At 39.0% G+C, this 26,367-nt stretch overlaps 1 protein-coding gene across 1 annotated transcript in view; it reads right to left on the bottom strand.

Moving 5' to 3' along the window:
• LOC138191193 (atrial natriuretic peptide receptor 1-like) overlaps window positions 1-26,367 on the bottom strand; it is a 49,569-nt gene extending 23,202 nt beyond the window's left edge. The window contains exons 1-4 of the mRNA XM_069137446.1: window positions 24,876-26,367; window positions 21,634-21,804; window positions 16,260-16,434; window positions 12,726-12,934 (exon numbers count right to left, since the gene is read on the bottom strand). Coding sequence (XP_068993547.1) covers window positions 12,726-12,934; window positions 16,260-16,434; window positions 21,634-21,804; window positions 24,876-25,107 — 787 coding nt within the window. The 5' untranslated portion in view covers window positions 25,108-26,367. The remainder of the gene's footprint in view (window positions 1-12,725; window positions 12,935-16,259; window positions 16,435-21,633; window positions 21,805-24,875) is intronic.

The following is a 26,367-nucleotide window of genomic DNA, read 5'->3' on the forward strand; positions in this document are numbered from 1 at the left end:
CATCGCTTGGCTTTTGTCAAGATTTACGTATCGTTGCACCCAATCACATTGGAAACGAAAAAAAAAAAAACAACCCTCACTTTTTCAGTCCACTTGAGTTTGATTTTTATAGTAAACCTGCAAGCTCGAAATTTCTATTATACCGTACGAAGTTGTGCGAAATCGGAAACTAAAATTTTTGATCCAACTCCACATTACTTCAACCCTCGAAGAAAAATCACGCTCGCAAGGTGAAATCCACTTTACTCCTCAAGCGGCAGACTATACATTACCGCGAGTCCAAAAGCCTTCAGCCGGTAAAAGCTCGAGGATAAATCGTTCTCTGCCCGAAAGCATAGAGACTCGAAAGTCAAACTCGCGGCTCTTATCGACCGAGGGTGAGCGAGCTTTTGCCGGTACGTCCTGAGCTTTTAACGTCCGGCATATATCGACGGTCGATAAGAGGTATGATGAATTTTTCACAGAGCTTTCCACCCGATCGATAAAACAGTCTCCTTACGTGAAAGCTCGACGAAATTTGCCGAACGATTCTACGAGCGACAAAGTTGACGATCAGGTTTTATGCACGATTGATAAAAAAAAAAGTAATCAACCTTCGATTTGAATTTTCCGACACAGTTAGGACTGCCGGACTTCAAGGTCAAGGTCGAAGACCACCGAGCGTCAATTCTGTTTGGCCATTCTAAGCGCGTCCGTCGGACTTTGTACCTGATGCATCGTGTAATTAGATGCATCGAGAGCGACGCGTGTAAAGTAATTAGCGGTCGCCCGTGAAACTGAGCCACATCAAAGGGAACATCGAGCTCGGCGAAAAGCCTTTTAAGGTTGGATTCTAGGCGAGTCGAGTCCACCTTGAGCTAAAAGAGAGAAACCACGGCGCGGGTTAATCCCAGGTAAGCGAATGTCTGTATACATATACACAGTTTCTCGAGTGTGTGCATTGCCATTTGTAACGGGTATCGACAGACGTGTTGATTACACACACGCAGGGCGGAGAAGATATCGATAACCGAAGACTCGAGTCATCATCGATAACGAGAGTACGGATAAATAACAAAAAGATATCAAGTGTATGTACGACGGTTATACTATAAATAGATTTTACAAAGATAAGAGTATGTAACACAAGTGACAAATTATTTTCCAATTATAACGTGTGAATGTAACCTGCAGAGTTTCTCACGATTTGTGCCAATTAACTGCACGCTTTTGAAAGTGGATTCAAATCAAACGGTACGTAAGATTATACTTGTGAAAATTTGCGAATAATTACCAGAGCGTGAAACAAGGTTTTTAAGAAAAATTTCGAAACATTCAAAGGATCGTCCGATCGAAATGAAAAATATATACCAAATGAAAAATCGATCGCCAATTTTTTCACGATACTCTTCAATGTTGAAGATATTGACGATAATTCGTCACGAGTCAGAAGAAGGTGATAAACCGCTTTGACGACGACAACAACAGCATGTAATTTATGACGTTCCGTAAATAATTCTGCGCAATCAGCATTACAGCGGATCCATTCAGCTTGCAATTTTAACACTTCGACTTAGGTTTCAGCAGCTATCTCGCCCGTCGTCATGACCACTCGCCTAATTACGGTATATAATATATATATATATTAACACGTACTGATAATGACTGTCCATCAAGCGAATCGGCCAAATTTTCCGCATCAACCACCCACCCATAAAATATATGTATACATCTTTTTTCTAGTTCGTACGTAGGTATATGTAGAATATTCCTGTACGTCAAGCGCATCATTTGTTTATGTATTTCAATATATTTATTCAGTTTGAGTAACTTTGCAAACTGGTGGAAGTATATGGCGGACTCTTCAAACGCACGGACACAGGCACAAATGTTATAAATCAATCATGCACGCTCGTTGCGTGACTCAATGAAAAGAATCTTTCTCGACACAAATAATCTATTACTGTAAATTTGGATGGATATATTGCATGGGTATATAATATATATATATATATACATATATCGTACATATATACCAGGATAAAATCAATATCACTTAATGGAATAGCAAAGGCACTTGAAGAACTGTCGGAAATAATTCAAGCCAGCTTCGACAAGTACCAAAGATCGGTAGAAATTTCAGCTGCGAGGAATAAATGGAAAGAAAAAATAACACTAGCGACAAGTATTTCAAATTCGACATATTTCTCAATGGAGTTCGGAAATAAAGGAAGGCGGAAAAGACGAAAAGCATACTCAAGGATGATCAAAGATTCCCTTGAAATTCTCTTTTTGTTAGAATTTTTTATGCCAACAGAAGAAGAAGAAGAAGCCCTCTTGTTCTGTACAGAGATCGATTTCATGAATAACGAAGTACCTGAAGAATCGTTTTCCAAAGTGCGCAGATCATCCGCCTCATCGTGTGTATATTATAAAATGCAAGACTTAAACTTCGCTTCGATTCGTTTTGACCGAGCGAGACTTTTTAATTAAAATCACAAAGAAATACGTGCTCACTAAGCTACGGAATCATCCGCAACCCGACAAGGCTGATGATAAAGTCTAATATACCTAACGTGCTTATTCATGTCGGGATAAAATTTTAATAGTCAGCAGCTTTGTAATATTTAATATTCATAAGCCTCGGTAACTCGATAACAAAAAGTTAAAATTGAACGAAGCGTTCAGCGTCGATCGGCTAGAAGCTTCGTCCCGGACCAGAATTCAATCAGCAAGATTCACGAGGACGTTGAAAATGGTTACACAGATTCAAGCCCACGTATATCAGCATCGGTATAATTAAGCCTTATTGAAACTCAAGACTAGAACCTACAAATTACTTCGGTTAAACCGCCAACCCGCAAGTTTACTTCCCGAGTAGTTCCGAGCTCCGCTCCCAAGCTTTTTGGTCCGTCCGATTAATATACCGGATATCATCGTATTTCACCCCCCGATCCAACTCTCTGGAGCTTGATCGTGTTCCACAGATTTTCCACATCAGTGAGGCTAATTTCCCCTCATTGTCAGATAACCCGCGTTCCTACGTGTCAGCACTGAAGAAACAGCCGCGAGGTCTGTCTATGGGGGTAATTTCGGGTTCGGGAAAGGACTGCCGGTTGCTCAAAATTTCCGAGTCAAGTTGAGACGCATCTGCGTCTAATTGTTGCCTCGCGATCAACGATTCTCGTCTCGAGCTTCTCTTTGCTCGTATATCCCTCCGCCACGTGTCGAACTCCAATTTCCGCTCAATTTTGTCGCGAGTCAGGAAGTACGGACGCGAAATGATAATAATACGGAGTAACAGTGAGTCTGCTGTAGAAAGTAACGAAAGGAAATAAGGAAGAAACGAGCTTGCAAGCTTGATCAGTCTCTCATCGTCGTTCTTGAACAGCCGGTGATCGTCGTGACCTAATGAAGGTGTAGCAGCAGCTGATGCTTGCCTGAGGGTTTCTTTTTTTTCTCTCCAAATTACCCAGCCCCGCATTTTGTACAAGGGAAAAGTCAAACATTGACCATCGCTGCTCTGCTTTGAACGCAGAACATTTTCAAGTAATTGGCAAACACCGAAACTATATATATATATACAGTTCATCAGGTCTGCCGACTGATGAAAGAAAAGAGTAAAATCGATCGGAAGTCAATATCCGTCAGGATCTGTGACGTTACGTTCAAACATTCATTCGTCACGTACACGACTTGTCAATGAAAAGGGTAATCTATGGTAAATTAGGCTGCACGGTTATTTGCTTCGAGTGTAATTTGCTCTTTCTTTCTTCCCTTTTTTTACAAAGGCTCGTCTCGTTGGACATGCAAATCGGTTGGTGATCTTCGCGCTAGCATATTTGTTATTTCAATATTACCCTAGCTATAATAACAATGTTACTCGTAGAAGCGTAACGATGACATTTTTCGAAGCTTCGTTGCATCGTCAAAAATGCAAATGAATCCGAAATCAAACGATCGAGGTGCTTAAATTAAGAAGCAGTCGATCGCACGACGTGCCTATCAGTGCTAGACGATTAAGACAATACACCGAAACCGTGAAGATCAAACGATATCCGCAAAATGAAGATTTATCGACTACGATTCAACGTTATCACCCAAGCAGCGATAATCTCCCCGAGTTTCACGCAGCATCGCGACGATCACGTGTTATCGAGAAAAACACGGGTTCATTAGCTGCGAAAATAAACAAGTGTTGATGCACCGTCTAGTCTACACGATAGGTAAATATTTCAAATTTAACTTACGCAGATCCGCATTGGCGTGCTGCTGAGGATATCGGATATATTTGAGGGGGTAAAAATTGAAATTCATCATCCTGACACGGTATATTCAAGTTTATATATATATAACATCGTTGTGGTATAGAATAAGCATCGTCAGAATCCGGCGATGAACTCGAGCGTCGAATCGACGTCAACTCGGTCGTTGACTTCGAACGCGAAATAGTCGAGGCTGACGAAAAGAGAGCGGCTCCGCGATTTATCAGTGTCACTAAAAATTATCTCCGAGGGTAAACCAGTCCCTCAGCAGGTTTTAATATTGAGTGAGTATAAACCAAACTTGTAAACGAAATTGACTCTGCATACTCGAGAGCTTCGTTGTTGTGTCCATAGAATGTAAAAGCCGGGGTTAACGCTTTCGATCGCGGATTATATTCTTTTTTTTTCATTTCTTTTGTTTTGTCATTTCTAGCGTTCCGTACCTTAAAAATAAAAAACCGGAACCCTTATAGAATCACTTCCTTGTCTGTCCGCCCGTTTGTCGAGACCCTTTTCCTCAGGAACGGTTCAGGGTATCGAGTTGAAATTAATATCAAATACCAGGGTCTACGGTCCCTTGGTGGTGTAAAAAATTTTGCCCATTCACGTCACATGTTCTAATACTCGCGGAATAACTCATCAAAACTTTTAGGGTACTTTCCGTTGACCAAGAACCATGAAATACAGAGAGCAGCAATGTCTCGCAGCTCAAGTAAAGGAAAAACTCCGCTTAAAAAAGAAAAACAATCAAGTTTGTACGAAACCCTCAGAACGCGAATCTTACTCGCACTTGTCCCGTTATTCGTTTTTTGTCATATTCCACGGAAAGTCCTGATTTTTTTTTTCACATTTTCTGGTAAACTGAAAAACTGAATTGCGTGACCGGAAGGGTTAAAACACGGGGAAGAGACACCGCACCTCCACCTCTGCGTATTAAACATATTACGACACGCTCTGTTTGCACAGTCAATTCACGATGCAATATTTTTTTGTAGTCCCTCAGTTATAAGCTGGCTGCGTTTGATATGCCTGCGGCGATGTCGGCAACCCCAGGTATTGAAACGTCACCGCGACGTTCCTCCAACAACCCCTCGACATACAAATTTCACGTGCTCTCGCGTCATAGTGAGAACAGAACTTTCGAGATGAGGAAAAAGTATCGACGAATTGTGAAATTCGCTGTCGCGTCACGTAATCGCATGATTCTCTTTCAAGGAGTCTGGAAACAAATCCTCCCGCATCTCTTCCCGTTGTTTTCCTTTTTTTTCCTTTTTTTTCCTTTCTTTTCTCTCTCTCCCTTTCCTCTTTCCTCTCTCGCGTACAACAGTCGTGGCATCCGCAATCTAGTTTCATTCGAATCGTAAGTACCGATTGTTCGATAAAAGCTTTTAGCTGTTGATCCGGTAACCCGACTTCCTTCGCTCGCACACTGCCCAACATCTGAAAGCCGACTCTCTGCTCACGCATGTTTCAATTTGGAGGAAAACTTTTCTTTTTTTCCATTCTATTTGTTCAGCTTTGTCGTATTATCGTACACGCTATCATCGACCTTTCGTCACGCTTCGTAAATTTCACTCAGGTTTCGAAGTACATATTCGTATTTGTATTGGCACGTCAGGATCGACCAACTTCGGCTATGTAAGAACAAAGTATCTCGTTTTTCTGCCTGGCAAATTTTCGGAGCGAGAACGGTGCAGAACTTAACAAATACAAACCGCTCTGATTTTTGTTTCTAAAGTAATATATTCAGAAAAATTCACAAAGATTTCGTTAATGAGGTACTTTGAAATTTACAGAAAGCTTACAGAACTTGATCGAGAAACACGGTATGTATAATATACAATATACATGTAGGTTTGAAACATTGACGTTAATTATTTCGCAAGATTAGAATTAAACCGTGTATTTCCTTTTTCGTTTTATTTATTTTTTTTTTTTTTGTTCTTAACGAATTGACTTCAACCCTCTTAGTCAACATATTGAACTTCGATATACCGAAAGTGTGCGAGATAAACATTTTTCACTTTCGTTTTTCCCGCCATGTATTTTTCTCGACGTAACGAAGCTTAACTCTCGCCTAGCGAGCAGGTTTTTTCCATGCATAATACATTGCCGGAAAAGAGGGACGAAAAATTGAACTTCTCGAGACGACGAAATATATTCGGTGTATAAAAATATCAAAATGGGATGAATACGGTATTTCAAATCGCGACCATTTTTCCAGCTTCTTGGCCTTTCAGACGGTTATTTCCTACACTCTCAAAGTTCACCGAATCGAACATTTCACAAAAAAAAAAAAAAAAGAAACGGGAAGAAAAATTTATCCACTGAAGTGCAGCGATTTATGTTCGACGATGTAGCTACTCGGAGACATTGGGCAAAAGAAAAAAAAAATAAAAAAGCGAAAAGAGAGAAGAGAGGCAAAGAAAAAACGGACTCGAGCGTTTTAACGGCTTATTATTCGGATGTTAACAACGTCTCGAGTTGCTCGTTCATCTGAAAAGCTCGATCCACGTGTGTTTACTTCAGGAACGGTTTACCCGACGAGAGAATGTCTTACTGATATAATACATCAAGACTATTTTTAGAAACCCTAACCTACTACTGCGCACGCTGTTCAGGCCGACATTATCAAATATTTCAATCCAACAGCTGCGATCCAACAGATTTTATGTATTACCGGAGATCCCTGGAGCACGAAACTAACGTCGATCCGAATTATCCAAGCACCGTAAGACTAAAGGATTTTCACGCAACTGTAACAGCCTTCAATCAACTCGGAATCAACGTCGCGTAAACCGATTGTGAAAACTCGTAACGTATTAATTCTTAGGGCCGGGAGGCGATTTCAGGAACTCGTTTATCCGAACACGTTTTATGCCCATAACCATATACGGTCGAAACTAAGCCTGCGGGCTTCTCAAGATCGGCAGTTGAAGGTCACGGAATATATCGTATCCCCGGTACGAATTACGTAGATAATTCCTGAAATAATCTCTCCAATTATATCCGAACCGATGAGGTAACCGTGTATACCTTTTATATGAATCGAAAATAGAATTGAGGCAGCCTTCTCTCAAAGGAGACAAGAGAGAGTGGATGAGAAAAAATGTTGCCGCAGCTGCGACAAAGCGGAGACGATCGCGTCTGTATTTCCCTTTTCATCCTTTTATTCCCTTCTTCGTTTCTTGTAAAAGAAAACAGGATATATTGTTCCCGAAATTGAGTAACGAGTCTGCAACGCGAGATCAAAGTTAAATTCCCTCTCCCGTATATCACAAACGCGAAAATTCCACAGATGACATTTTAGTAGGGTAGGTAGACACGTGCTTACGTTCAATCCCGTAGGCGTGTTAGGAACGATTACGTACCCGATGTAAAATTTATCCTTACGCGAGTGACAAAAAGCCTTTTTCCACGACACGAAAAGCACGAAGGCTCGTTTGTCGTTCAAATGCTACTTCGCCCACTCTTCGCCGAATGTTGCATAGCTTTCGTAAACGTGAAACTTACGAGACTGATGCGCGACAGGCGAAAAAATGTAACCGTGAGTTATTTCGTGCATAATTAGTCGCTCTTTTAGGCACCTTGATTGAAATATAACGGCTCGCCTTGTTTGTTTATGGGAAAACTTCGTTATTACATTGCTCTGTTTGTTACGCTTCACCTTATCGTTAGTTTCCACCCAAAAGCGAAAAGTATCTTTCGTATCTTTCGAAGTTTGGACGATACGTCACACGCATTTGGAAGACTGTTTGATGATATCAGCTGGATTGAAACGAGCGAAAAAATGTGGAGACCCGGGGAATGCAGAAAGTGAGAAAATCTACCGCACGTGTGAAAATATCCCTGCAATCATCATTACGTGCTGAATGAAGATGGCGTCTGCTTGATCCGAACGGTTGAAAAGGACAGAGGAAGCATCCGGCATTGACCGTGTTCGTCGGAAAATTGCACAAGGTTTTTCATCGACGTGGTTCGGGTCGACGGGTAAGCAATGAATGGGTTCGTTTAAGCTGGAATTTGGGTTTTTCTCGCCGTACCCAGAGCCCATGTATAGCCAAGGTTCGCGAAGTCGGAGTCGATGGGACGCCTCCCCCTCCCAGCTTATACACACCAACCCGAAACCCAACCAAATCAAGCCAACAAAGCCTGTACTCACAGCCTGGAAGTCGGAAGAGCAAACTGCCTGTGGGAGAGCCATGGGCTACATCGACCATGTCGGAGCTTGATTATTTGAATAAACCAATCCGACGAGTAGCTCCTTCGTCGGTTAAGCGATAACCTCGACTTCGACGTGACGCGGCGTTTGGAAAACGGGAAAAAGCTTCACCTGCATCCGCAGATCCGATTGCGCCAACAACGATCTGAGCCGATCCGTGAAACCGAACCCAACTCTTGGCGGTGGGCCAATATTGACCGTGTAGTTGCCGAACAATCCTAGCTGGAAAGTTTTGGTCAAACCTCCGCGGCTAGCTCGCTCCTTTCGTCGACCCTGCAGCAGCGATTCGGGATCACGATTCACGAAAACCACTTTGCAAGAGCTACGGCAAACAGTGCGAGTACCCTCCGTGTTTTGACGTAAATTAAAGCGTACGCGGAGGTTCAATTACCGATATAATACAGGTAATAACGCGGGGTCTTAACGGGGATTTGATGAGCTTGGAATGAGAACGAGCCGACCAAAGGCGCCAACTTTATTACTGGCCACTAAATAGCGCGAACCGTTTTTCCTCTCACCCGACGGTTCAATTAACCGTCGTCTGGGTGAAAAGTTGGGCCGGCCAAAATGCTGCGGGGATTCCTCTACTTTGTTCCCATCGGTACAACCAGGTGTAATTATCTGCCTGATAAATTCGGACCCGGCACTTTTGACTCGTTAACTCGACTCTCCGCAATATCGAGGTGTTAACGTCGCGAACTTCGATCTCTATGCAGAGTAGTCATCAGGACTACGGAGCATTGAACTACCTTCGGTATAATGAAGTTATTGATTATGGGATACGTCGGTCATGGAGGACGTAACAGTAGACACGGAATTTCGGATTCTATGCCTAACTTAATCCCGATTTCACCGTCAAATATACGACCGGCACAAGTGACCGCAAAGTTCAAACGGTAAAGTCACGTTTCAACGCGAGTTGACGAATATTCCGTTAACCGGTATCAAATAATCCGCTTCGCCAAACTGTACAAAACAATGATATTTAACGGATCATCAGCTGAATTGCAGCTGTGATTAACGTAGTCTGAAATTTGTGACGAAACTTGTAATTAAACGGCGAGTTCGTCGAGTCGAACAATTTCGCGACCCCGCGGAACTTTCCGCGACAAATTTCACAGTGCCGGTACAAATCCGTAATCTGTACAAAGTCTATACACGTATAAGGTGTCAAGGATACGGATGAAGGCGGCGTGATAAACGATCTCCTGACTACACCGTGTAAATTGGAACGTGCAGTGATGCGAACGAGTGCAGAATTGCGAATCGCGGAGTTCCAAGCGTTGACTAAAGCCACTTAGAAACCCTCAAACGCGACTCACTGTCGCCTTGGGCATTACTCCGGATTTTCTTGGGAGCGATCGTGAGATGAGATACGATGGAGAACGAAAAGCGTCTGGAATACGAGGCGAGGAGGAGGAAATGAATAAATAAAAAAAATGAAAGTAAAAATAAAAAAAAAAAGATAATTCGGAGCATCGGTAGAACGAGATAATAACGAACCGGAACGAATTACGGCGAAGAAGGTAAAATGAGGCATTGTTTAAGCTTTGCGTTTTATAGCAACGTACAGTTTTCATCGCAATTGGATTCAGATCCGTTTCGAAACGATCTGCGGCGTTATCTTTTACGGCGATAGATCCTCACGGTCGCAAAAACTTTTATACGGTTAATTTTTTAAGAGAATAAGAGGAGGAAGAAAAAAATCATCTAGAGAATTTTCCGGGACGCTTTTGCCCTGTTTCTTTCGAATACCGGTTTCCTTTTTATCGCCACAAATCTATATCGCGCCCCGGAGTGAAGGGAATATTTGCAAGGGCGCCCGAGTGTTTAGTACGTTTCGATACATAAATATAAATCAATTTCAAATGACCGTCCGTATTACTGTGACAATAAAACTGCCTGGTTCGCAAAAAAAATTTATACATATTATTGAATAAAACGTTCGATCAGCAACTTTTCGCAAACGTCACCCTCTTCAAATTGTGTTTTATACATGCGACCTTTTACGGGCGAAAAATTTTGCGAATTTAATCAAGAAAAATTCCTCCAGATATAACCATTCAGGTGCGGCGGTGGAAGATTCAAGCTTACAATACTGTAGGAAAGATTTTCAAGTAGAATACCTCGACGAAATATTCCATGTAAAAGGTTCTCGAGGTGAACAAAAAAAAAAAATATATAAATAAACACGAGTTCGCCGGTCAAAGACGTGAAAATATTCGCTGAATTATTAGCGCGCGGCAATTTCGCACTGTCGTCACTACGATGATTTTACAATAATTTTAAAGCAACCGACGGTATCCATCGTCATCGAAAATGCAAGATACATATCCGCGTGAATCGAGAAGCAGAAAGAACGCTTTCTTAGGATGAAGAAGAAAAAACATGAAGAAATGGTAAATCAATTCCGTCTTGCAAGAAAAATAAAATGTGATGACACAGGTATAATTGCTTCTTTGGCAAATTGAAAAAACACGAACATTTTCGACGAAAAAAGGATATAACAATATTGCCAATGGGAAGAAAGGGGAAAAAATAGTGCATTCAGAGGACCAGCTGTACGGTCGGAATATGCATCCTGCTTAATTCGCGTTTCAAGGGTCATTCAAGCCGTTCCTTGGTAAATCCAACGAAAGCTCCGGAGCTGCGATGCTTTGATCGCGAGCTTGACGCAAGCCCGGACCTATAAGCGTTCAAAGCAACTAGATTATGCGGGAGCTATCTTACGGGGTTACGAGTGTGTATCCAGCCTTTAGTTACCACGATTCGCCGGCTCAGGGGGTGAAAAGGTTGAAGGTTGGAACGTTAAGCAGGCACGCACGAGAAAACCAGATCTTTGTCGTCGGCAAAAGGGGCTCTTCAACTCGCTTCGAGGGTGCTTTCCGCTAAATTGTGCTCGTCCGTTCATTTCTCATTCGTTACACAAGGTGTCGCCTATATTTCCTGAGTTTAATACGGAATATCGCGCCGAAATATGATAAAATAAAACCACTGCAAAATTGTTTCGACAGTAAATTTCCACCCTCGAACTTTGACCGGTTGAATAACTTACGTAACGAATCGCTGCTGACCTCGATTCTTTTCATTTCCATCATTATACTTGGAGAAGAATGGACGGATGCTCTTTTCTTCCCTTGGATAAGCTTTGCCAGTAACGCACTCGTATTCAAGAATAACTCGACAATGCGGAGAAATAAAACTAGCAGGCGAAAATCAAACTTTGTAAGATCGTTATCCTGTAGATCTGCATTGGCGAATGATTAGATAAATGAATCCTTGCCATTGCAGAGGGGATCTTGAGCGTGGATATGGGATGGAAAAACTTGGACTTTAAATAATGTACCCTATGCCTATGTCTACAGGAGATTTCTTTCCTGACGTCCTATACGTGTAATCTAAAACCGAATAGAAGAAAGTTCCTTGCCGATAAGCAGTGGAGTATAACGAACGAGATTCCTAGAGTTGGAAAAATAAAAACGATTTCCGTTGCAAATAGCTTTGCATTTGTGTATTGACTGTGAAATAAAACGAGGGGAAAATTCGCAAGGTTAATATAATTTAAAATTATTGAAAACTATCGTTATTTCCTAACTTTTTTAGCATTGCCTGAAATTCAAGTTAACTGTAGCAAATCCAAACAATAATCATATATTTTACAAAATCAATTTCTTTTGAATTAAAATTTTTCGACGAACATCGTTGTACGGTAACGTTACCAATCACTGATACAACGTAAACTCAAAGAAGCGGAGACAATGAGTCGAAAACTCGGTTTACAATTCGCCATAATTGAGTCCAAACATTTTATTCGTAATGAAAAATCATTTTGCAACAGCTACGAATAATAACAAGAAGCTTTTCTCGCACCTGCTCCGTAATTAAAATACTAACTGGATATAATTTGTCCGTCAAAACGAGACAAAAAATTGTAAGACTCCATCCTAAAGCCAGTTGAATTTCGCTCTGAGTTATTTTTCTGGAGCCTTAGGAGAATTATTAATTATAAATAAACACGATTTCGGCAATTAAAACTGGCATATTACATATATATGTATATATAAATATTATAATACTCTTTACAAATTATTTTATATACACCGCATGAGATTTTCACGAGTAAAATTTCAACGCGTTTAATTTTCTGCAAGGTATAATACGTAACGATAAAATAATAATTTATATACTCACCAACCGGTGAGGTGGGGAAAACTTTAAGAAAAAAAAGGAGTGTAAAAATATTTGAAAAATCGACTCACCGCTCCAGCTGTTTCCAACGTGATCACGAAGCGCCTCGGCGTAATCCTTGGGCGACGTTGTCTCGGCGTCAAAAGTACCGTAGGTGAAGTCCTGTCTCTTCTTAACGAACTCGACCATCGATTTCATCATCAATTGGCACGTGTGTTTGCCAGCAAGTTTGGTCTGACCATTAGTCACGTAAAAAAGATGAACCTTCCGCCATTTGTACCTGCGTTGAAAATAAAACGAAAAAACATTTCATCCCCTTTCGTGTCGTTCGTTTGTTCGTTTACGTTTCGCTAAAAAAAAAATAAAAATAAAAAACAAATCAATCCTCTGACGTTTTATCCAGACTTAAAATTTTACATAACGATTAAATCTCTCGGCTCTCCATCGCAACGATATTCTCTTCTTGCACGATATTGTTAGAGATTTATTCATGCAATAACCAAGTCACAACCGCTTTGTTGCGCAACGCTTTTTTTAATTGGTTAAATAACGAGGTAATGAACAACGCTCTACTTGTATACGCGTTATATTGTATATACTGAAAAATGGGGTTTGTTTCGTTGATGCCGCTCCGGACACGTTACTTGTATTACATATATACACGTACTACACTCGGTCACTACGTCAGTGGAATTTGCCGCAAAATCCCTAACGATCTTAATATCTAAATATAATACCGACGACAGGAGTTATAAATTACGGATACGTCAAATAGATGCGATGGCGATAAGAATGCCCAAGTGAAATATATATTATTGTGTATGTATATATATATATATATACACACATATGTGCACATACGTGTTTATTAGCCAACTTGTATGCGTTCGCACATCTCGTCGAGGACATCGATCACTGGTTCTGAGTAAAGGCAAATAGGTAGAATTCAAACAGCGAGTTTAATGATTCTATAGAGGTTTTGTTATATCGGACGTACACTGCGAGACTTGCGGTAATAAATGAGTCGATAAATAAACTCCTTTGAGAAAACAGACGTATAAGATGAGAAAAAATCAGCAGAAAACAACACCTCCCAGTGAGAAATCACGCGGTGATATCGTATATTTATATTTCATCTTTCGGTTATAAATATTACGTAGTATATTATATACCTATGTCTGCATGTATGTAAAAGCTGGGGATGTATACAATTCCGCGGCTCAAACTGCTGCAGACCCTAATATTTATAATTCATATTATACGACAGACGCCGAATCGCTCACGATTTTCGAATTAATTTTATAACAGACGAACCGGAGTGAGCAGAGAAAAATAAAAAAAAATCATATACAACACGGATTCAAATTCGCGAAAAGCAGAGAAACGTGTGGTACTTATTGGTATATAACCACGTGTAATGCGCGAAAACAAAGATTGGCTGACTAGTTGTAAGCAAGCGTGATTATAATAAGAAAAAAAAAGTACGAAACGAAACAACGCAACCCTCGTTTCAAAATGATCAAAGGGTAACACGTACATATATTTTAACAACTATTTTCATAGACGCGCTGTATTGTGCGTGTAATCAGATAATAATAATATCATCCACACACAACTCGCTTACACGTAGGTGTGTAGATGCGTGGATGTATATAATAAAACCCACGACACAGGATCATACTCAACGAACAATGTTTTTTATTTATCTTTAATTATCTATTTTCGTATATTTATTTATATCACATATTATTCATATCTCTATTGCTATATATCGCGTGGAATGATGCATAAATTCTGGTCGTGTCAGGCCTAAATTCTCGCGTGATATCTGTTCGTAGATAAATCGATCTCGTGGATAATAAAGAAAAGAAGGTATAATTATTGGACGAGGAAGGAGCGGACACGCGAAAATTCTAACCGGCGATGCAGCGATCGAGTGTCCGTGGCGTGCGAATTAATCATACGTACGTCAAATTGAGCCCTCGACACGAGCCTCGCCTTCCAAGCTTTCATTTTGGTTTCGCGTGTCCCTTAGATATTCTGCGTAGCCTTTTAATTTGCTCTTTGTCCCCTTTGACCCCTTTGATTCCGAAAATTGTTCGCGAGTAATTGAAGAAAAACGAAAAGTTTAAACGCAAAATTTGTCCCCGTCATTCCGCGGATTATGTACCCTTCGATCGTAGATCTACGGATTGATTGACCGAAAATTGATGTACATTTAATTTCTTAATTTCATTACGACACAATCTTTCTATACTTAACGATCCCAGATTAATTGAAAAAACAAAACTGTTTCAGTGCACAATTTGTTGAAAATTGTCTTTCGAATAAAATGCGAGTCATCGTAGATTGAAATCGAACAAATCTGTTAGATTTTTCTACAATCCTGAAACGATTCGAATAAATTCAAGCATTATTCGATATCCAAGCTTGCCCTCACGATTCCGGTATTTTAAACTTTTGTATTTTCATTTCGCAAAAAATCTCATGAAAATAAATATAAAAATTTCCTATTTTCGGCACACGTTATTATGTACATGCATTCAACGCTGTCGAGTATTTGACAATACTATAATCCCAACATTATATACACGTACATATATGATAGGCGTAGAAGAATCCCGGTAGTGATTAAAAAACGGCAGAGCGGGATCCTCGCGCGTTGCTTTAATTTTAAATAGCGCAATAGACACGCGGCATGCACACCGTGACAGGCATGCCTTATACCCGCCTATCTAAATCTCAAGTCTTTATCTTACAAAGCCGGAGCGATACGTACGAGGTGTTAACTCGAAGTGCCTTGATCCGCAGCGGTGTTTTCGTGACAACGCGGCGTTGTGATATTATAAATACCTACGTAATATTACACACAGAGACACATTCGTGTACCTGTATCCCGGAAATTCGACCGCCAGCATTAGAAAATACCGTTTTATCGACGCTCTGTAAAATATAAATGAATACTGGATATATCATTGCCTCTATAGGATATTTAACGTTTGACAAACATGTTGATTTTATTTTCTTTTTCTTTTCCTCTTTCCAATGTATTTTTAAACTCCATTCTTAACACTGCGTCGGTTATCTCGTAAAACCTTTTCTTCCTTGTCATTGGCAATAATACGCTGGATTGGAACGCGTAATTATAATTATTATTGATAATTTCGATTTCAGTATTATTATCGTCATCATTTCCATTCGACTACATCGTCAATTACGAACGATCAATTAACCGAACAAATATAATTATAACTTTCGTGCACCTCACTGAGAATAATTTCTTCCTCATTTCTTCCCCTAAATTATCACCGGAATTAATTTTTCAGGCTCGTGTGTGTATTTTATACATACGCGTGACTTCGATATTCGTTTTGTCCATATGTGTGTCACGTTCCGGAAAAAAAAAAAAAAAATAATAAACGACCCGTCCGGAATTTCACCTCACGCAATAAGAATGAACGCGATATTAAATTCGATAGAAGAATTTCCCCGAGGTAAACACGATACGAAAAAATGAAAAATCACAACAATATTCATATTAATAATAATAGTAATAATAATAATAATAATAATAATAATAATCCTACAGTCGGTGAATTACTCACCTGTCCATAATGGCGATAAAGAATTTACTCAGATCCCTGAAAGCCAGGCTTCCCGTCCTCAGCGTCATGTAATACTCATCGCTGCACTCCTTCTTTCGTTGAGTAAAATCGAAGGTGAAACCACCCGTGGTGATCAACGGAGCCCCGAGAAACTTTGCCACCCTTCCGACGACGGCTGAAATTGAAGGAAGGAATTTAACCTTGCATAAATATTCGAATTTACAGAGTAGGAAATTACGGATTCCACACTGGTGGTTGTACACTGAATTCGTTCCAACTGATTCTTAACTAAATGTAAGTTATTAGTACAGTTTTTTAATAGCTAAATTATAGCTAGACGCAAAAGTTCTTTCAAAGTTATTCAATTTGAATCGGTACCTATAAGGTTACAGGTGAACAAAAGTAATCGCAATTTTGGTCTATCAGGATGCGAAATTTTTCTCACCCACTTTCCAGCCTGAAAATAATTCCCGCTTGGTTCCTAAATTGTTTACAGTTGGATATTTCTTATTATACGATTTTATTATCTATGAGAATAGAATTGTGAATATATATTTTTACATATCATCGAGATTGTCTGTGACAAAGTGACAAAGTGACAAAGATAAATCAGGAATACGAATAAATTGCGAGAACCTCAAGTTCAAGTTCAAGATCTGTTGTTTTAGCAAAATGTTTAGTTCGACTTTTTAAAGTCAATTAACATTTCGCTAGACCAACAGATTTTGAACTGACTGCACAAATAAATATTCATTTCGCCGCCCGTGATCGCACAATTTGTTGATTCAACGGCTTTTTTCTCTCAGTGTTCGAATTTGATTACGTGCATTGAAAATCGGTGTTCACGGGACGAAGATTAAAACAGCTAATTGCTTATAATTTAACATCATACGGAGGATTGAAGGGAGTGAAATAAAATAAAAACCGAGAATGAATTTTTATTTCATACGTGAACAGGCGTAACGTTTCGGTATAAATATTCGGTTATACCTATATTGTATAATCCATTCCGGCAGGTATTTTTCGATAAACTTATCGAGCCCACTTTGGCCAGAATTCAATTTCGTATAAATATTTATTGTTAGCTGGCTTTTTTGGTTACACTCCAGGCGTTGGGCGGCCATCCGTTATAAAGTAGCGTTTATCGAACGAGTCGTTTAATAAGTTATCAGCACTCGACATCCGCGAGGCACTCAATGTACGATTCATTGACAAACCTGGTGCAGATAAAAGCTCTCACGGAAATTCCGGAGGCCTGGTTAAAAAAAAAAAGGCGAGATTCGAAACTGCCGAAAATATATAACGTAAAAGAGAGTGTGAAACGGTTAAACAATTCATCAAAAGTTTGAAAAACCGACTCTGAATCGAATCGAAACTCGCTTAAGATTATTCTATCTTTCTTTCGTTATCGTCTGATTATTTACATTTCTTTTTTGCACCAGCGTAAAAACAATCAGAGCAAAGCGAGTGAAAAGTTTTCTCCGCAACGTATACTTAGGATTGCCTAAAACATGTTTGCACAGCCGGGCATTTTAGAATGTATTCAATACGCGAAGCCACGAGGTAAACTAACCCGGAGAGTTTGGAAGTTGGCACGAGATTACCCCCCAAGGTTTGCTCAAGAGTCAGAAGCTTGGATACGTGATCGTCGTCTCGATAAAGGCCTGCGAAAATAATTTGAATTTAAGAAGGTATTAAAACCGGATTTCATTGTACTGCATATATTAGTAAAATACGAAAACAGTCGAGGAATGAAGTTAATTCCGCGTGAAATCGAACGTAATATGGAATCGAATTGTTGTTTTTCATGTATATAGAATGGAGAATTATTCCTCATTTTTTCGAAAATTTTATCTCATTTCGTTCTTCAGTTGCGAAAATTCGAAAGATTTCCTGTTTCAACTTTTAAATTTGGGTATAATAACTCGGAAATGAAAATAGATTTTGACAAAATTTAAAACACGTTTTCTTAGTTTCGAATCATAGTCTCGTAAAAAAATTAGATCCCCTTAAAATCACCGATATTACAATAATGATACTTGGCTGAAAATTTATGAAACCACCAACGATTTTCGAGATATCTTTCGCAATAAAACAAAACGTGATCATCGTGTAAGTAAACGAATTTTTTCCTTCAATATTCAAACAAGCTTACGACCGTGGAAATATAATTTCTTTATCAAATATTTATATTATATTTTCACGAACCAGCTACAATTCGAGACGCAAAAAAAATGTGTCTTGAATTTATTCAATATCTCTGTTTGTTCTCAAGTTATATCAATTTGAAAAGTTCGAGCAGGAAACTTTTGAAAATTTTAAACTAAACTTCATTTTATCCAAACACACGTTCAGACGATAGTTTCTAAAAAAAATCTGGCGCGCTCCGTTAGATGGATAGGTTAAAATAAAAAGAGAAATGAAGCAAACAAAAAATTCGACTTTCAAATCTTATTTCATTTCACAACCCCTGTATTATCGACGTCAGGCTAACTTTTTTGCCGGGTAACTTCGATCAATCTTCGAATATGAGAAAATTGAATCAGTTCTTCTCGGTGGTAAAACCATTCCTGCACCAAAGTTTCGAGTCACTCGAAGAAACGTCGCGACTCCTGGGTGTTTCATCTTTTCGTATACCGTCTAATCTTCTTTCATTTTGCGCCCTGACGTTTCATATCAAAAATGTGTTTTCCACCCACGAGTGGTAAGCGTGATTGCCACTCGACGCTGAGGGAAAACCGGCTGCGGCTGCCCTGCCTTGTGCAGAAGGAACGGGAACGGTAACGAGAAGCGAACAATAAAATTGCACGGCGAACTTATTGTGAGCGATGAGAAAAAAAGAGAAGAAGAATAACCGTGTCTGTGAATTTTTTCATTTTTTCACGCCACTCGAGTCGAACATTTCCGTCAAATTTCGCATTTCCAGAGCCTGGAAGGGAGAACAATTAACAAGAGATATTTCGATCCATTAAAGATTTATAATTTACAGGTATCGTGCGAGAGAAGTGAAATGATAAAAGAAAAAAAAGCCTTTTTTGCAATATTGCAATGAAATAAAAAGTTTGAAGCGTTGGCGAGTATTGGTTAGTGGCAAAGTTTTCCCTGGAGTCGAGTTTTAAATGAAATCGTTCGTCGTGCCATTTTAAACTTGGCAGTTGCAAAATATGTTCTTATACACATGGACATACATCAAAGAACAATCATGTATCGGACAGGATTTATGAAAATCCAACTGACGAGGGTAAATTCGAGCATTTATAGCGTTTTCTCGTTCAAAGTAAACTCATTTTTTCAATCATTTTCATTTCAAGAAAAGAGAAGTGCAAAGAAAAAGGAAAAAAAATACAGGATCAGTCGATAACTTAAACGTGCGGAATAATTTATTTCCATCAACGCACGTGGTTTGATCGTAAAGTTCACGCCGTTCTGCATACATATATATACACACACATATATATATATACAATACATACGTATATCGGCAGGCCCGGATCAACCGTAAGGCTAAAAAGACAAATCACATCTTTCGAAATAATAGCTAGATTTTAAAAAATTCGGATATCCGAACTCTTAATCTTTACCAATAAAGTTCGAGAACTTTGTACCCACGTGTATAGAAAATATTGTAAGACCGTTAATTTTTTCCCTAGTATCACAGGAAAATCTAAATGCTTTGTCTCTGTTGAACATAAAGAGTGAAATCGCTTCGTGATTTGGATTTAGAAAATATAAAGGATCATTTTACCAGCGTTAAGGCGTGACAAAAAAAAATATGAAATATAACTACTCAATGTCGTAGGTAATACAAAGTTTGTTTCTCTGTAGGATAATATTTTATACAAACTTGATTACATCACAAGAGAAATATTATAATGATAATGTTTTTCTTAACTTTAGTCGATTTGATTCCCTGTCACCACTTTTTAAATCTAACCTATCGGACCATTTTGCAGAACCGACATTCTCTTTTTCTTTTTTTTTGTTGAACAGCCTTGGATATCTTGCCCGATCTTAATCCGGGCCTGCCGGTACACGTATGTATAATGTAACGCCGAGTGCTCGGTGATTTACTCATCCAACAGTTAATATACAAATCACTGCAGGATTCTTTGCCAGGGTGGAATAAATATCTTGAACCTGCAAGACGTTGCGTTTATTTCGCTATCAACGGAAACGCGTTTCGTTTTTTTTTTCTCCGTATCCCTTCAAAAAGGAGAAAATATAGCGCATAGAAAAAAAAATGATCCCAAAAACAGAATGAATTATACATTTATTACAGGCACTGTGTATACGGGAATGAGAATGAAAAAGAATGATGCGATATGAATTGTACAAAAAGAAAAACGTGGTAAATCGCGAGTGGTGAAAATTATATAGATTCTAATATTCCGTACCATTAAAAAGCGAATAATCTATGACGATATTCTGAGTTTAGAAATCATCAGCGCTGCAGAGTCGATTCAACGTTCTGAAATCAGCAATTGTTTGTGGTTTAACAGGCCGAATGATGAGACCGAATAACGACGAGAAGAAGAAATAACAAAAATCATTCTTCTCTTAAACGAAAGGGAGAAAAACAAAACAACAACAACATGTAACATATTTACGCTATTTACAACGTCTTGTTATGCGCTTGACTGGGCTTCTCGATTCCGTGGAGGCAAGTCTTTGCAGATTTTTATGTACCAAAAGTGCTTGCGGAATAACCCGGAAGCAAAGAATAGTAGACGAGCAAGCTGCTTATCGATTTGTGTACTCACGATTACTATCTCCATCCTATTTTTACGTGGGTTTGCGCATACGTACGTAACCGCATAAAATCCCATAAAAAAAATCTCTTTTACACAATCAGACGCGAAATATCGTTGACAAGGTGAAATAACGCGAGGCTTAAACGAAATCTCTTCGCAAGCTCAGAAGGAATGTTTGAAAAATATACCCGTGAACTTTGTTAAAAATTTTTTCGCCCATTAACAAATTACGAATTTTCGAATTATCGGGGGATATCTAATTGTAATAATTCCTAAACAATCCTTATAACTATTTTCATTCAATACCGTAACCGAAAAATATAATTATGGATACGAAATAAAAACGAGTTCTGTAACTCTGTAACCGTGAAATTTGAAATGGTACTGTTCGTTTTGATTCTGAAGACTCTTGTTATATTTTCTTATAACTGTCGTGATAATTAATCGATGTTAAGGACTTATTAATGTGAAAAATTCTAACAAGCTAAACAAACAGATTAAACGTTGATATACACAGAAAATTAAGTACATCGCCAATCATGTAATTGCGGTAAATAATTTCTATATGTTTAAGTTAAATCGTCGTTCTAAGGACTGAAAAACACTGATTTCATTTCACTCACCGACGCTGTAATCGCAGGCTGGGCCGAGGAAGAGGTGAACGCAATTCGAGTAGCTGTCGAAAGCTCCGATTTGGGCGTAGGTCGCATCGCAATGATCGTCCTGCGGCAGGAAGGTGAGATTCAACCAGGAAGGCAACAGGCCTCGAGCCCTCGCGTCGTAGACTGCCAAATCTGAAAGAAAACGATGTGAATTATATCGACACGAACCAAACAATCGTAAAAGTCGCCTGTAGATCCCGGCCAGTAAAATTGAACGTTTATCTTTTTTGATTCGGGGTGTTTTATTATTTATTTTAAATACCAATTAGTTAATTACAATAAATAACAAAACACCCTGAATCAAAAAATGTAAGTCAAAACGATAAACATTCGATTTTACTGGTAACAGCTGTAAGACGAAAACTACACTTGATCGAATCAAAATAAATATGATTTTATAACGAGGGTAGATTGGTATTTAAAAATTAATAAGCAACTTCCTTGTTACAAAATTTTGTTGACCTCACGTTCATTCGTAAAATCTGTATTTGTGGATAAACTAAAAAAATTGTATTAAAATAAAACTATTCGTATCGAGAATATTCTAATATTAATTCTATTGTACTCAACCGTGTTCCTGACATAATCGGTCAAGAGTTTTCATGCTACACAAAAAGTGAATTTTTGTTGAGCAGTGTTATTCGCCTTAAATTCCCTTCACCCTTTCTCTCAAATTAATAAAACGGCATTATCTGAACAATATATGTATATGTTTAGAAAATAACAAATCATTAAAAATAATTAAGAATTATGTTTTCTTTGATAATTGTTGCAGAATTTCAACGAAAGCAGAACGTTTTGAACGAATCGGGGAACTTTTCGGAAAGAAATTTTCAACGACATTTACAACGATTCACATCAACCGGAATAGCGTATAAACGTTGTTAACAAATTTCAGACATTTAATTGCAGTCGGTAGGGGAGGTTTAAACGAGTTATTTTGCTTCCGCGATTTCTCAAATCATCTTAAACTCTCAAGTCCTTCATAATATCCAAATACAGGAATACGACAAGTGTTATATCGCGACTCTGAATTTCCATGAATTAGGTGAAAATTCGTAATTGTTCTCGTTCCAATCAGAGTAAAAGCGACAAGTATTATATACGCATACTGTATAACTTGAGAAAAATTTTATTCAATTTTCGTAACACAATTTTGAACACTGACTGAATTTTTTCGTGCATATAGTACATGACATTCTAACACCGGGAAATCTTGTGACAATTTCATCTCTTCATTAGCGAAGAAACTTCTCTGGGTAAGTCCTGATTCAATTCGAAAGTTGATAACACGAAAAGACGAGAAAAAGAGAGAAGAGCATAAAATTGACAAGTATCAATCTTTCCAAGCGTGTACCTCTAATTACGGTTGTTAGTTTTATTTTCTTTCTCAATTATTCATTTATTTCTTTCTTTCTTCGTACAGAATCATTCAACGGCTATCAAGTATCGCTCTTTTCCTCTTTACTTTCTCTTTTCAAACAGACAATTTCCGCAATATGTAAATATCTGGTATCTGCCGACCCAGTCAAGTAAAATAACATACATTTTACATCAAACGACATTTAGAACTTTTCGTCTTTTATATACCTCCCTATATGTAATGGAATTTCAGAACCTCTACTAAATTTTCATCCCTCTTTCAGATGTCGCTGGATAAAAGATTGTCGATTTTTATTTCATTACTTTTTTTTTCTCTCTCTCCCGCCCCAAAATAGCGTAACAATCATCATCACTGATTTTTCAAAGCTAAATATTCGCAGCGAATTCGAACGTCGAAGGTTAAAAAACAGGAATTTTCACCCACGATTTCCTCACCCTATTCCCGACCGAGTTTTCACCTCGTTAAGTGAAAAGCTCATCCGACCAAAGTTTCCCCAACGACGCCAGCGGCGGTATCGATTAAAAGTATTTTCAATCCCGGCAAGATATTTCACCGAGCATTCTGCATGCAGCAGCTGTTCCAAATCACTTTTCCCCCTCATTGTTTGACAACATTCGCGTTGCGGTCCGCGGCTCGTTGTTACGAATCTATCATACGTAAAATATTTCGCGGCGCAGCTAGCTGCGCGTGGTGTAAATGCCAAGAGAAAAATCCATTCTCTCCCTTGAAGAGTTTTTCATCACTGAAAAAAAACTCGTTGATTTGTTTTCATATCCCTAAATTTTAACTATAAAACCAACGGCGTAGAAAAATTTTACTCTTTTTATTTTCTACTTATTATACATGATACTTTTCTGAGTGATCTTTGGATGATAAAACGCAGTGATGTGGCAAGTAAAAATAGTCAGTATACAAAAACTCAAACATGCCACTCCAAACTCTCTCTCTCTCTCTCTCTGTCTGGGGCTTCTAACATCGGCTCGATATAACTCTCAAGAAATGAATTTTATTAACGCCGGTGGAATATTGAAAAAAATTATATACCTACAACCAAATGTCGTCCTATTACGACGGTCATATCTATAATCATCTTCACCAGGCTCGACTTGAAACACGAATAACACGCGACCGACTTGACGATAAAATATCAAACATTTTCTGATATTATGTCACTTGTCCGTAAATTCGACTATGTATAAGAATTTCCGGTAAATAAAATTAATGTTAAAAGTGTAGACAGACAAAGTTGAGCGTTAGATCAACTTGAAATGTCTCCGAGTGATATCGGTAGTTGTTGTCATTGATACCAATTTCACTTCATTGATAATAGTAGTGATTCATTATATATATATATATATATATATATATATATATATATATATATATATATATATACATAGTATATATTTCGATGACGAAAGAACGAAGTTGTCCTTACTTTCTTCTTTTATTCTGAAGAACTGGTGTTACAAAAAGAGGAACAAAGACCTGTCAAAGAAATAATCTTTGATCGAATTGACGTATCTTTCTCAAATTGGATATTAAATCTCTTTGAAATTGTTTTATAAATCGAAGTTCAGAATTTTCTTGTTTATTCTTAAATAAAAAAGGTTTAACATGCGTCCCACACTCAAAACACAAAGTTCGCGAGTAATAACTGGCCATGCTCCGGCATGTTACACGCACAAGTTTAAACAGAACGGAAAACGAGTAAAAATTCTACACACGCGTCGTGAAAGTGCATTTCGTCCGAAGTGTTTCAAAGCGAAGTCTAAAAATTGGAATGATTTGCTTGGGGAAAATATTTTATTATTCTTACCGAGGACAGGCAGGACTCTCGGAAGAGCTATTTCGAATCTAGGATCAGCAGGAAGTAGAACAGCAGCCCTCAACTCGCAGGTCTCGACGCCGTGTCGATCGGAGGTGCAAAGAGCCTCGCAATCACGAGGCAACTGAGCCTCGCGACATCCGGCGTAAACATCCAGCGGCATAACAAGGATGATAATCAGGGAAACAAGAACAGTCGGAATCGAGTCATAGTCAAGCCCCATGAGTATTGGAAATGGCGAAAGTGAACCGCTCCTGGCTCACTCGGTTTTACCCTGGAAGCACTTGGAGTGGTTCACTTCTTCTTCATATTCCTCATCGAGTATAACGAACGCGCGTCCGTTTCGCTTCGCACAGCGACACGAGAAAAGTTTCGTTCAAACGACAAGTTGAAAACTACTCCGAGTAGTTACGGGAAGAGTTCATGCCTCCCTCTTCTCGTCTTCTTGGACGTACTGCAGTTATTTCCGAGGTAAAGAAACTTCGGGGTGAAACTCGACCGTATATACACCACTTGCATCACATCTTGCAACAAGCTTTTCTATCTCCTTTACAAGATTTGCGAAATTTCCCGTTTCTCCCTCGAGTTGTCGCGAGTTTAGAGGTACAGAAGATTATGTCACGCATCGACTCAATGTTTGTTCCAGTGACGCTCACGTGCCTTGCAACAACTCTCGCGTACAAGACGCTTGCAGGAATTCGGAGAGCGTATGAGAGAAGATGTAAGAAAAATATCGATAGAGGCGATCACCGGAGTCGATACAGGTTTATTTTATTTTTTTTCTTCTTTTTTGCTTCTCCTCGTTGGAGTTCAAAAATCAGAAATACTCAAGAACCGTCCGTCATCGCGTGTTGTACAGTTGTTGGTTCGAATGATAAGAAAAGAAAGGAGAAAGAAAGAAAAGGCAAGAAAAGAAAAGAAACCACCACCACTACCGTAGCATGTAAACCACAAATGAACTATCGAACAGCGTTTTCCCTTCGTTCAGTTTTCTAAACTCACTCGTCGGTATTTCGAAAATAGACCGGTCATATCACGCACTCAAAACCTTTGGTTAAATTTCACTGATGCACAATACTTTTTGCACTATGGGAAACACGTTGGCACAGCTTTGGCGCGAAATTGTTTGTTTTTTTCTTCCGAACAAGTCCTTTTTGATATTGAATTTCGTAATTATTACCTCCTTGAATATGTTTCGCGCACAGTACCGAAATACCTGTACCTCAATGTCCACGGTTTTTTCCAAAAATCTACCGTCGCGCGATTTTGAGAAAGACGCAAAAATATCCAAAGCGTACAGGTACGAGTACCCGAAGGCGACGAAGACGGACGACGGATTCGTCTCACCTGGCAATTAACTCTTTCAGATCGCGGTGTACTGCAACCCCGGGATCCGGCGACCGTGAGTGTAATCCATGTACGCGCAGAACAGGGACAACGACACGACGACGACACGTATCACAAATTCTGTATCACCTCGATT

This window comes from Neodiprion pinetum, chromosome 6, assembly GCF_021155775.2.
Source record: "Neodiprion pinetum isolate iyNeoPine1 chromosome 6, iyNeoPine1.2, whole genome shotgun sequence".
NCBI lineage: Eukaryota > Metazoa > Arthropoda > Insecta > Hymenoptera > Diprionidae > Neodiprion > Neodiprion pinetum.